This window comes from Lissotriton helveticus, chromosome 1_2 (assembly GCF_964261635.1).
Source record: "Lissotriton helveticus chromosome 1_2, aLisHel1.1, whole genome shotgun sequence".
Taxonomy (NCBI): Eukaryota; Metazoa; Chordata; class Amphibia; order Caudata; family Salamandridae; genus Lissotriton; species Lissotriton helveticus.
Window position 1 is genome coordinate 426863939 of NC_136058.1, and position 13162 is coordinate 426877100.

General features: G+C 46.0%; 1 protein-coding gene across 5 annotated transcripts in view; it reads right to left on the reverse strand.

The window, feature by feature from the left end:
* Positions 1-2971: 2971 nt before the first annotated feature.
* Positions 2972-13162, reverse strand: part of LOC144807526 (uncharacterized) — a 350873-nt gene continuing 340682 nt past the window's right edge. For all 5 annotated transcript variants that reach the window (XM_078673186.1, XM_078673178.1, XM_078673194.1 and 2 more), the window contains one exon: positions 2972-12069. In XM_078673186.1, coding sequence (XP_078529312.1) covers positions 8630-10759 — 2130 coding nt within the window. In that variant the 5' untranslated portion in view covers positions 10760-12069 and the 3' untranslated portion in view covers positions 2972-8629. The remainder of the gene's footprint in view (positions 12070-13162) is intronic.

A 13162-nucleotide genomic window follows, 5' to 3' on the forward strand; every position in this document is an offset into this window, starting at 1 on the left:
AACCCCGGTTAAAGTTAACTCGAGCCTCAGCATCACAAAATGGATGCTGCCACCACAGACACAAGTCTGACCTGCTGCTGGGAGTCCTTCCAGCGAGGGAGGCTTGGACAAAGAGTTTCCTGCCTTGGGAGGTGCTAGCACCACCCCAGACAGGATTTTGTGTATTAGGTAGGACAGTGCTGAATAGAATGAGACATGCCTGGGGCACACAAGGTGTCCCTGTGCATATGCCGGTTCAAACCGGTGCTGGGGCTTTCCAGCCCCAGTCCTGGCGCATAACTGGACAAAGGAAAGGGGATGTAACCACCCCGCTTCCTGGTTCCACCCAGAGGAGGGAACTAGCAGGTGATCTGAAATAAGAGTAGGAGCTGTGTCCCAAGACTTCAGATCATCCAGAACTCAACTTGAAACTAAGAAGAAAACTGGACTTCGACATTCTGCTGCACAGAAGACTGAAGAGCATCTCCCTTGTGGCCAAGGAGTGACCACCCTGTGAATACAGGCACCATCCAGCAACTCGACGTCTGCTTTGCCGCCGCCCCCCGCCAGAGCCCGAGCCCAGAGCCCGACAAGACCTGGATTCTCAGACATCTCAGAGCCCGATCCACAGTCCCTGAAAAGAAGAGACCCGTGGAGGCACGAGAGATGTGGGACCGGCCATCTTGAAAGATCCACGAGGAGCTGACTGCGCAGCACCTGAGGCACCCTCGACGCTGTGCTTTGGGGTTTGAGAAGCCCTGCCACCGAGCAGCATCTGCACTGAAGATCAGCCCCCAGCATCTCCACGATCTGTGTGGGGCCCTTTTGCATTTTGCCACTTGACGCGTCATCCCGGTTACTGGCCCGTTGGCTAGTGGCCATCTTGGCGAAAAAATCCGAAATTAACACCACTGGTCTGGTTGCTCCAGACTGGCCCTCACTCCTGTAAAAAGGAGCAGCCCCTCTGACCTTGCTGGTCCGAGTGAGAAGCTTGCATCGTTTCCTGCGTGGGTTGCATTAGCCAAGGCCTGTTTGCTCCGATCAAGAAGCCGACACCGCCATCAGCTAGAGCCTTCGTGGGACAGCTCGTGATCGACTCCTGGACATCCTCGACCTCTTTGTGTCCACGTGGCACCAGAGACAATCTTCACTTCTTCACCTGTTTGCACCCGACATCGCCTGGTTCCCTCCTGGTTACACGGTAGTCACTGGCTAGTGGCTTTGAACATTGTCCCCTCTGCTTTCAGGTCTTCACCTCTTCAGATCCACCCTTGGATCCACCGGAACTCTTCTCGACGACCCGCCTGCAGCATCTTCATCTACAGGCTCCATAGACCAGCGCGACGAAACCCGACACACTTTGAGACATATGCACCCGCTTCCTGTGGGTGAGGTAACCCTGGCACTCCGGTGCTCCTGTGTAGCAATACACCTCTAGTGTCTTTGTTCCAAGTTGCTAGGTTCTAGGTCATCCGGAAGGTTCCCTTTGCAGTAACTTTGTACTTTTTACGCACCATTGACTTTGCATTGGTGCATGCGTGTGCTTTAAGCGCGGCACCTGAGTCCCGCGGGCCTTTCCCGACTTCATCAATGCTACTCCCGCATAGCTCCAGCGATTCCCAAGGCCCTAGGCCTACTTCCTTTTCGATTAGTGATACTTATACCACTATTTTAGTATATGAGTTGAGTGGCCCCTAGGGCCGATCCATATTGTGCAACTTTTGTATATTTAAACAGTGTTTTGTTTTAACGCATTTGCTTCTGTGCTCATAAAGAGTATAGGGGATACTTGTAGTAAAGAAATATATATATATTTTCAATACATATCTGTGTGGTGTCCTTTCATTTGGTATTCAAGGGGATTGTATATGGTAAAACAGCTTGCTTCACATGCCTTTACAGAGTTTAGCCTAAGACTGCTTTGTCCACGCTACCTCTAGGATAGCTGGTCTATAAGGTTGACTTACAACCAATCATCATAAGGGTTGCTTGGCATGGTACAAGGTGATCACTAGAACTAGTGAGCATCATATACCAGGCCAACTTCTCACAGCAAGCGCTATATAAATGCAAAACCTTCCCTCTTCTATCCCCCCACTATCTTTTTTAACCCAACTAACAGACCAACATGTACAGCTCTCAAATACATTTTATATTTCCCTATACTAATTCACCAATAATCATTTTTGGATCCTGGAGTAGTGTGCTACTCGTCGAAAAAGCTCTTCAAAGTTCGTATGGGGTTGTAAGTGTTATGTAAATCTAAATACATTACAATTACTGTTTACATCGGGCTGCACTAACACGAGGATAGAAGTAGAGTGCGGATTAGAGTTTATCTGCCCAGAACGAAGCATACTACAGAAAGTGTGTGAACAGTCTATATGTTGTGCGCCTGGCAGAGAAAAACACAGCAGAGGTGGGAAGAAGGTAGGTAATGTGATGGTCAGACCTATGTGGAAAGAGGCAATCACTTTGGGCAGAAAAGAGGACTACGTTGTCCGGATGGACTGCAAGAAAGGGAGATCTGGAAGATAAGCCTGAAGCTCACCCATCCTGCAAGCAGAGGTGATGGCAAGCAAAAAAGCAGTCTTCAAAGGAGGCGAAGAGGACAATTATGTAGGCGCTCAAAGGGAGCAAACATAAGATAAGTGAGGACAAGATTCAACTCCCACTAGGGCATTACGAAAGGAGAAGGAGGAAAGAGAAGAGTAATGCACTTCAAAAATCTGTTAACAATAGGATCGTTGACCATGCTCAAGGGCTCGGGGTACCAGACTTAGGACTGATCGTGTTTGATCTTCTTCAGCAATCTTGGCAGAAGTGGTACAGGAGGCCGCAACTCCACTCGCAACGAAAAGGGTCGCCGAGCGAAAGCCGTCTTGGAAACTCGATCACGCAGAACTGCTGACATTGAGCGTTCTCCCCACTACTGAAAGAGACCTAGCATCACCTTCGAGTGAAGATGCCATTTGTGATCCATCATGCACTGGCGGCTGAGTGTGTCCGTCCTGGCGTTCAGTGAACCTGTTAGGCGTTGAACCACCAGAGATATGCCCTGATGTTCCAGCCATGTCTAAAGGCGAAGAGCCTCTTGACATAGGGTCCACGACCCCACCCTGCCCTGTTTGTTGCAGTCCCACATGGCGGTGGTGTTGTCCGTGAACACAAGCACCACTCTTCCTTTGACAGAAAGAAGGAATGCCTTCAGTGCAAGACAAATCGCCCGGAGCTCCAGAAGGTTGATGTGGTGCCTGGACTCCACCAGAGACCAGAGGTCTTACCATATGGCTGCCCCAACCCAGGAGTGATGCATCCATTACTACTGTGTACTCAGGTTGGGGAAGGGAGAGGGATCTGCCGTTGACCCAATCCTGGTTTGTGAACTACCACTGCAACTAACTTGCAGTCCCCTCCGAAATCTGAAAGTCATCAGAAAGATTCCCTTGGTGCTGCGCCCACTGGAACTTCAGGTCCCACTGCAGAGCACGTATATGCCATCTGGCATGATGCACCAGCAGGATGCAGGAGGCCATGAGGCCCAGCAGCCTCAGGGTCATTCTCACAGAACACCGGGATGGAGGCTGAAACATCGGTATCATAGCCCGAATATCCTGGACTTGCTGCTAGGGAGGATAGACCCAAAACTGTGCTGTGTCCAGAACCGCTCTGTTGAAAAGGAGCTTACAGGAGGGAATCAGGTGCGACGTCAGCACGTTAACTGAGAACCCCAGCAAATGCAGGAAGTCTGTCGTAGTCTGGAGGCGGGAGACGACAGCCTAGGCGAGCTCACCTTCAACAGCCAGTCGTCGAGAGAGGGGAAGACTGGAACCCCTGATCTGTGCAGATGAGCTGCAACCACCGCCATCCCTTCCGTGAACACCCGGGGAGGGGGGGAGGGGGGGCTGGTAAGGCCAAAGGGGAGCGTGGTAAACTGAAAATGCGTGTGGCCTACCGTGAACCGTAGGTAATGCCGGTGGGCAGGCAAGACGGGGATGTGAAATTAAGTGTCCTGCAAGTCCAACGCTACCATCAAATCTCCAGGGTCGAAGGCAGACAAGACATGAGCCAAGGTTAACATCTTGAACTTCTCCTTTCGGAGGAAGCGGTTGATGTCCCTGAGGAATAAGATAGGATGCAGGCCTTTGTCCTTCTTGGGTACCAAGAAGTAGTGGGAGTAGCAACGCCGACCTACTTCTGGCACAGGGACGCGTTTGATAGCTTCCTTGGCAAAGAGATCCATAACTTCCTGGAAGAGAAGGGCCAAATGATCCTCCGACATGGGATGAAATCACCACAAACGGCATGACCCTTACGCACTCTGCTGCTTGCGGAACTCCGCGTAGACCGCCAGAGTTTTTATGTCACTTTGCGGAGTTCCTCACTGAAGAACTCCACATAGGCTTAATCTTATCATGAAAAAATAGATATCAGTCATATGTTAAGAAACAAGGGTGAGTAGAAACCTTTTGGGTGGAGTAAAATTTAAGACATTATTATTGTGATTTTTTGGGCAATTAGTTGATTATTGCAAGCACTAACACTTCTCTGTGTAAAGTAAAGACCTTGAGAGTTTTGTAACTTTCAGATACTCAAACTGTGGATTCTGTTGCAATTAAAACATTTTCAAGACCTGAAATTTTTTTGGAGGTTGCATGCGGGCAGCCTAAGTTATCCTGCAAGAGTTTCTTGATGAATTCTATTGCAACCACAATATGTGCTCTCTCATGTAAAGTCAGGTTGTTAGAAGCTTTTCTGCAACTCAAGATGCGCCTTACTTTTCACCTGGTGTGGATGCATTTCTCATGTTTAGTGAGGTCTCCTTTCTGAGTAAAACGTTTCTGGCTTTCCCCTCCTGTATAAGGCTTTAGTCCAGTGTGAATTCTCTCATGTGAAGTGACATTGTATTCAAGACTAAACCTTATCTGATATTCAGAATACACATAAATGATGTTCACTCTTCTAGTGAGCACCTTGCACAAGTCCAAACAACCCTTATGGTGATGGTTGTAAACTCAACCTTTGTAGCAGGGATTCTGTACCTATACAGAACTGTGCATAGAGACCCAGAACATCAGTGAATGAGGGTGTGCCAAAAACTCACCTCAGTATCCAAAATCCCCTACCAGACTAGCAACCAGTGTCTCATTGGTTCTTTCTCATCCCCAATGATTAGACAACCCAGAACATGAACTCAGAACACCTCAGGTAAAGTGGAATACATGAACACTCTTTCGTCATACACACATCAGTCCAGAACGAGGAGTAAATGAAGACACGTGCAATTTTGAAATGTTTATTTCTAATTCCGTGTTCTCAAGCGCAGTGTCTTAGATAATACAAGGAAACATTATCAAGAACAAGGTTATCAGCATTGTTACTATTCCATAAAATACAAAAGGAGAAAGCATGTCGAAATGCTAATAGTAAAAGGTTACATTAAACGTAAGTTTACCCTCCCTAGTCAGTATATTATATTATATCTAAAGAAGGTCTCTTTTGGGTTTAGAAGGGCAGACCCATACCTCTTGGTCTTAGCAGAAACGGATCACATCATCTCCTGCACCAACACTCAGCATACGAATCTCCATCAAGTGTGTTTTACTTCTCTGTGCAGTGCATTATTAAACCCGCTCAAACCCAAAGTTGGCCACAGCTGCATATGTGTTATGTCTAGACCGTGCGCTGATCAACTCGAACAACAAGCACTGTGTTGAAAAACCTTGAAGGCCTCGGCACTCACTGTACAGACATAGATTATCAAGCAAACTTTGTTATTCTCGCGTCAAGCAAAATATGCAACTGGGCGAAAAGCTGTAATAACATAATGTGCCGTTTGCAGAGGCAGCAGAAAAGGAAAATGGCTTTTAAACTTGTAAAACGGTCATGCTAACTTAACACAGTGTGAAGGTATAATTACAAACACGTGACACCTTATAGACCAGCTATCCTAGGGGTAGCATGGACAGAGCAGTCTTAGGCTATAACTCTAGAGGGCGTGTAAAGCCAGCTGTTTTACCATACGTAACCCCTTGAATACCAAATGAAAGGGGCACCACACAGGATATATATAAAATGTATATGTATTTATTCACTAACACACTCCTCTGAACTCTTTATGAGGACAGAAGCAAAAGCACATAACAAGTTACACTTAGAAATACTTTAAATAGCACAATTTACAGTTAGGCCCTAGGGGCGCGTAAAACCATATACTAAGTAAGTGGTATAAGAACCACGACTTGTGAAAGGAGAAGGCCTAGGGCATCACTGGGGCTACACTATCTGACCCTTAGGTTAGGAGTAGGAGGCCCACAGGCGGCGCGTGCAGAGTCGGAACACTCACGCGGGAGTCAATAGAAAGCCTATGGGAACTTAAAAGGTAAGTAAATATAGTTTTAGGACACTTCCGGTTTAGATAGGAGGAAACTACAAGCAAATCTGGACACTAGGATAGTCAATCCCTGCAGGAGCACCGAAGTACTCGCTTTACCTCACCCACGGGTTGCGGGTGCATAGGTGTCAAAGTGTGTCGGGTTTCGCCGTTGATTCCAATGGAGCCGTGAAGAAAGATGCTGCAGGCGACCAGGAGGAAGATGTCCGGGTGGATCCAAGGGTGGATCGAAGTTGAAAAAGGACCTAAAAGCAGAGGGGACGAGTCTAGGTCACTAGCCAGTGACCGGGTGAAACCAGGAAGAAACCAGACGTCGTCGAGGAGCAATCAGGTGCTGTTCTGAAGCTGGTCTCTGCAGCCACATGGACCAGGAGGGGTCGAGGACGACCAGACGCTAGCGAGGAGCTGTCCCACGAAGGTTCTCGCAGAAGGAGGGGTCGACTTCAAGATCGGAGCCAACAAGCCTAAGCAAAGGTAACCCACCCAGGATACACAAAAGGCTTCTGGTGCAGACCAGGAGGGTCTGAGGTACTTCACCTTTTCAGGGAAGCAAGTGCCAGTCTGGAGCAACCAGACCAGCGATGGATTTCTTAAAGGATAGTCGTCTCAGGGCTACTAGCCAACTGGCCAGCAACCGGGACAACGCGTCGAGTAGAACACAAACAGAAGGGCCCCACGCAGAACACATGGAATGCGGAGGGCTGATCTTCGGTGCAGGTGGTGCTCAGTCTCGGGGTGTCTCAGTCCCCAGTGCACAGCTTCGAGGATGCCTCAGGAGCTGCGCTGGTAGCAAGAAGAAGGACTTTTCAAGATGTCCGGTCCACAAGGTCTAACGCCGTCCACAGTGCTCAGCTGTGCTGGAGTCGTGCAGTGGAGTCAGAGGGCTCAGGGAGTCAGGATCTTGTCAGGCACTGCGCTCGGGTTCCGGCGGGAACGGGGGCAAAGCAAGCCTTCAAGTTGCTGGATGGTGCCTGGTTGCCCAGGGTGGTCACTCCTTGGCCACAAGGGAGATTCTTCAGTCTTCAGCTCAGGTGAATGTCGAAGGGTCCAGAGTTTCGTCTTCAGTTCGATTCCAGGATTAATCCAAAGTCTCCTGGGTCAGCTCCTATCTTTATACAACTAAAGTGGGCTGGTTTACCTACTAGGTCCCTCCTATTGGTGGGACCAGGAAGGGGGGTGGTTAACCACCCTTTCCTTTCTCCAGTTTCGCGCCAGAGCTGGGGCAGGGTTGCCCCAGCAACCGGTTTGAACTGGGGTATGCATGGAGCACCTAGAGTGCTCCAGACAGTGTGTTTCTTTTCAACCCTCCCTGTCCTAATACACAAACTCCTGTATGGGGCGGCGCTCGCACCTCTCCAGGCAGTAAACCTATTGTCCAGGCCTCCCTAGCTGGAAGGACTCCCAGCAGCAGGAGGCCAGACTTGTGTCTGGGGCAGCAGCGTTCTTTTTGTAACGCTGGGGCTCTGGTTAACTTTAACCGTGATCGTCAGAACTAACATGTCTTCTCCGTCTAGAAGAGTGGAATGCTACCCCCGTCTCCAGAATTGGCGAGGGGGTAGTATTCCAAAGCGTATGACACCTTACACGACATGTTTCGATAAAGCCAGACCAAAGTTAGCATTAACCGCGAGGATTATAATGCACTTAAGAGTATATAGTATGGCAATATCATAGAACAGCTATAAGGAAGTAGTTCTGAACGCTGCAGACAGGCTCAGCTCATGCTAGAGCACCATCTCACATATAACCAAGCACTCTGCCTTCAGGATTGTTAAGGCCTGCCATAGGAGTGACTTATAGTTATTACTATGTATCTATATGTATGTAGGTATAGGAATACTACACCTAAGCAAGGGGTAATTACACGACCTTGCCCCAGCTGAGTGATCAGCCAGTTGTGTCTATTTGGGTGGCCAGCCAGGGGTGGCATAAAACATGCTGCAGCCCCTGGTAGGCCTTGGTTGCACCTATGCCCTGAGTACCTAGGGTACACTATACAGGGACTCATAAGGTGAACCAATATCCAATTGTGTATGTACCTAAGGTACATGGAGTCCATTTTAAGGAGAGAGCCGATAGCCTGGGGCCCTGAATAGCAGGATCCCAGGCCAACTAAGTTGAAAACCAGCTAAACACTAGGCAAAAAGTTGGGGGTAACCATAGTCAGATATCCACCTTCCTACAGTGTGTTTTCTTATGGCACTTGTAACCATCTCTACCTCTGAATCTTTTCTGACATTTAGAGCACTGATAATTTTATTCACCAGTGTGGATTCTCACATGTTCAGTGAGATGAGATTTTTGGCTGAAACATTTTTGGCATTCGGAGCACTGATAAGGTTTTTCCCCAGTGTGAAATCTCACATGTGCAGTTAGAAGTGATTTTAGTTTGAAATCTTTTGGGCATTCAGAGCACTGATAAGGTTTTTCCCCAGTGTGGGTTCTTATGTGCCGTGTGAGACTACTTTTTTCACTGAAACATTTCAGGCATTCAGAGCACTGATTAGATTTTTCCCCAGTGTGGATTCTTATATGCTGAGTGAGATGGCTTTTATGGATGAAACATTTGTGGCATTCAGAGCACTGATAAGGGTTCTCCCCAGTGTGAAATCTCACATGTGCAGTTAGAAGTGATTTTAGTTTGAAATCTTTTGGGCATTCAGAGCACTGATAAGGTTTTTCCCCAGTGTGGGTTCTTATGTGCCGTGTGAGACTACTTTTTCCCCTGAAACATTTCTGGCATTCAGAGCACTGATAAGGTTTTTCCCCAGTGTGAGTTCTTATGTGCTGAGTCAGACAGCTTTTTTCACTGAAACATTTGTCACATTCAGTGCACCGATAACGTTTTACCCAAGTGTGGGTCCTTGTATGTTTAGTGAGTCTCATTTTGTCACTGAACCTTCTCTGGCATTCAGAGCACTGATAAGGTTTTTCCCCAGTGTGGAATCTCACATGTACAGTTAGAAGTGATTTACGGTTGAAATGTTTTGGGCATTCAGAGCACTGATAAGGTTTTTCCCCAGTATGGGTGCTTATGTGCTTTGTGAGACTACTTTTTAAACTGAAACATTTCTGGCATTCAGAGCACTGATAAGGTTTTTCCCCAGTGTGGGTTCTTATATGCTGAGTCAGAGTGCTTTGATTACCGAAACATTTCTGGCATTCAGAGCACTGATAAGGTTGCTCCACAGAATGGGTCATTGCATGCTGAGAAAGACTTTGTCTGTAACAAAACCTTTTCTGGCATTCAGAGCACTGATAAGGTTTTTCCCCAGTGTGTGTTCTTATATGCACTGTGAGATCGCGTTTTTCATTGAAACATTTCTGGCATTCCGTGCACTGATATGGTTTCTCTCCAGTGTGGGTTATTGTATGCCGAGTGAGACTGTTTTTGTCAATGAAACATTTCTGGCATTCTGTGCACTGATGAGGTTTTTCCCCAGTGTGGGTTCTTGTATGCTGAGTCAGAGTGCTTTGATTACCGAAGCATTTCTGGCATTCAGAGCACTGATAAAGTTTTTCCTTAGTCTTAGAGTGGTAGCTTGTATGCTGAGTGAGACTGCTTTTGTCTTTGAAACATTTCTGACAATCCGGGCACTGATAAGGTTTGTCCACAGAGTGGGTTATTGCATGTCGAGATAGACTCTGTTTCTTACAAAAACTTTTCTGGCATTCAGAGCACTGGTAAGGTTTTCCCCCAGAGTGGATTCTCATATGATCAGTGTAATAAGATTTACGGCTGAAATATTTTTGGCATTCGGAGCACTGATAAGGTTTTTCCCCAGTGTGGATTCTTATATGCTCAGTGAGACTGCTTTTTTGGCTGAAACATTTGTAACATTCAGAGCACTGATAAGGTTTTTCCCCAGTGTGGGTTCTTATATGCTGAGTGAGACTGCTTTTTTCACTGAAACATTTGTCACATTCAGTGCACCGATAACGTTTTACCCAAGAGTGGGTCCTTGTATGTTTAGTGAGTCTCCATTTGTCAATGAAACATCTCTGGCATTCAGAGCACTGATAAGGTTTTTCCCCAGTGTGGAATCTCACATGTGCCATTAGTAGTGATTTAAGTTTGAAATCTTTTGGGCATTCAGAGCACTGGTAAGGTTTTTCCCTAGAGTGGATTCTCATATGTTCAGTGAGATGAGATTTTTGGTTGAATCTTTTTTGGCATTCAGCGCACTGGTAAGGTTTTTCCACAGAGTGGGTTAATGCATGTCGATATAGACTCAGTTTGAAACTAAACCTTTTCTGACATTCAGAGCACTGAAAAGGTTTTTCCCCAGTGTGGATTCTCATATGCTCAGTGGGATAAGATTTACGTCTGAAACTTTTTTGGCATACTTTGCACGGAGAGTGTTTTCCCCCAGTGTGGATTCTCATATGCTCAGTGAGATAAGATTTACGCCTGAAACTTTTTTTGGCATACTTTGCACTGAAAGTGGTTTACCCCTGTGTGCATTCTGTCAAATTCTGTGAGATAAGATTTATGGCTGTATCTTTTTGACACAGGTAACTTTTTTCCCCAACTTCGGTTATTTTGCCTCGATTTTAGAGTCGGGCTTGTTTAGATAATGTTCAGCACTCATCTCTAAAAGAAATTGTGTGTAAATTTCTCAACACTTGAATTGAGCAAAAAATGTCGGGAAGCAGTCCTGTAACACCTGTTGAAATTTTCCTAGCAGATAATAGTCTTTAGGTTATAGCCTCTCCGGCAGCAACTTAATTTGTGACTGAAGTTTTTCTCAAATCGATTTGTATAGGTTCTTAGCAATGCAATAATAAGGTGTTAGTCTGATATTTAATGATTAAACTGATAAGTACCTTTTTGCACTGATGTAATGGCAGTAACTGAGGGCGTTTGAACGTGCAGAGTACTATTGTGGATCATTAGTCGCAGAACATCAGTTCCTTCTACCCTTTCTATGTTTGGTGTAAGGTTAAGGTTTGTAGTTCTGAAGATGAGGATTTATTTACATTAGCTATAGCGCAACTGTGCTCCTTTAATCCATTTTTATATTTAACAGTTTTACATATCACTACTGCACAACAGATAATGTTGAGGCGATTTACATAGAATTACAGAAGAGTACACAATAAAAAGGAAACAATCTGAGATGGTCATTAACACAATAAAGTGGTGAATTTTTAAGGTTTTCGCAAGAGTGAGCAGAGTGGGTCAAGGTGTTATATCCCGAGGCAGATAGTCTCAAACTTGCATAACTGGTTAAAACGGTTGTTGAACAAAGGCGATTTTCCAATCTCTTAGTTGTTAACGTGTCAGCTTCGGAGTCTTCTTTCAGTGTCTTTTCTTTGATGGTATGCAGAAGAAACCTTTAGTTGTAACTTTTTATGCAGTGTGTGCTTCCTCTCTAGAATTACATGATGCTTTGGATGAACGTTATTCTGTCATGCTGAGGCAATTTGTCTTTCTGATGATATTTCAGATGAGGATGCTGAAGCAGTCTTTCTACATTATTTCTGATGCTGTGTGCACAGATATGGCTTTGCTCTGGGTTAATGAAATGCAAAATTAGAGACTTCACTTACAGGTATAGTACTTTCCTCGCCACACTTAGATTTTTGGAAATTGTTTAAACGTAGAATGCTGGATGTCCTTCAGTTTTTCAAAATAATCCTTCTTCTGGCACTGACATTCAAATCTTGCTTTCTTCGTCCGTAATTTCAATCACCTATAGTATTAAAATTAAATAGTTAATACATGTGCATTTCCAAAAATATAATTTACAAGCCAAATCAATGCAGAATTTGCTGAGCTGTTTTTCAGACAGAGCAGAGTGTAGAATGGTAGCAAGAGAGTACTTGGATGTAGGAGTGAGGATTTGTAGAATTTTCAACATTTTATTAAGCTCACAAAGGATACATGTACCCTATGGACTTGCAACATAGAATCCCAAAGGCAGATATGAAAGTCATATGGACTGGCACCAAACAGATATTAAAAAAATATATACTATTAATTAATTTGTAATGCAGATTTCTGGGAAGGGAATGACTCCTCCACGGACAACAGGCGTTTCCCCTGCCCTGAGTTACCACCTACTTGTATCTGGTATCCTGACTTTTGAGTTTTGGCCTCTGCCTCAAGCAAATCTATTGTGTGCTGCGAGGACTATGCCTAGACCTATCCCTCAACTATGGTCCAGAGTATGAATCAAGGGCAATGAAATGAAGGCGTACTTTCATGTGCTCATTTTATTCCACTTGATTATCAGTTGTTAGGTTTTTCTGCACCTGGATTTACCGGGTGCAGAAAACCAGGACACAATCTTTTTCCAGACAGAAAAATTAGACTGTAAAGACACATAAGACTCTGGGTGCAGCAGAAGCAGCCAAGACTTATGCTGTGTTTTTTTACTAACTGGGGTAAACACACAATTCTTCCCTCTGTTGGTGTTCACAGTCGTTATCGGCCTGTGATTCGCCATTGAGTGCAAAGCGTACAGAGTAGAGCTGAGGGGCCGAGCTGAGGAGGAGTTGACGAGCAAGCGGAGCGGAGCCTGGGACGACTGCCCGCGTTTGTTTTATGACCCGTTCCCGCTCCCGAAGGTTTCTTCCGCTTCATCTGCGTCCTGTTATACGGGCGCTTTAAGTTCTACGGATCTGCTGTGGGGGCAGGAACGGCCGCTGCCGACACCGCGGCCGCTGCAGAGGTCAAAGGAGCCTTTGCCTGCGGTGCTGCTGGTGCGGCGGCTGTAGCAGGGCACAGAGGAAAACAGAGGAGCACAGAGGAGCCTTGGCCTGCCGCCTGATTTTACGTATTTA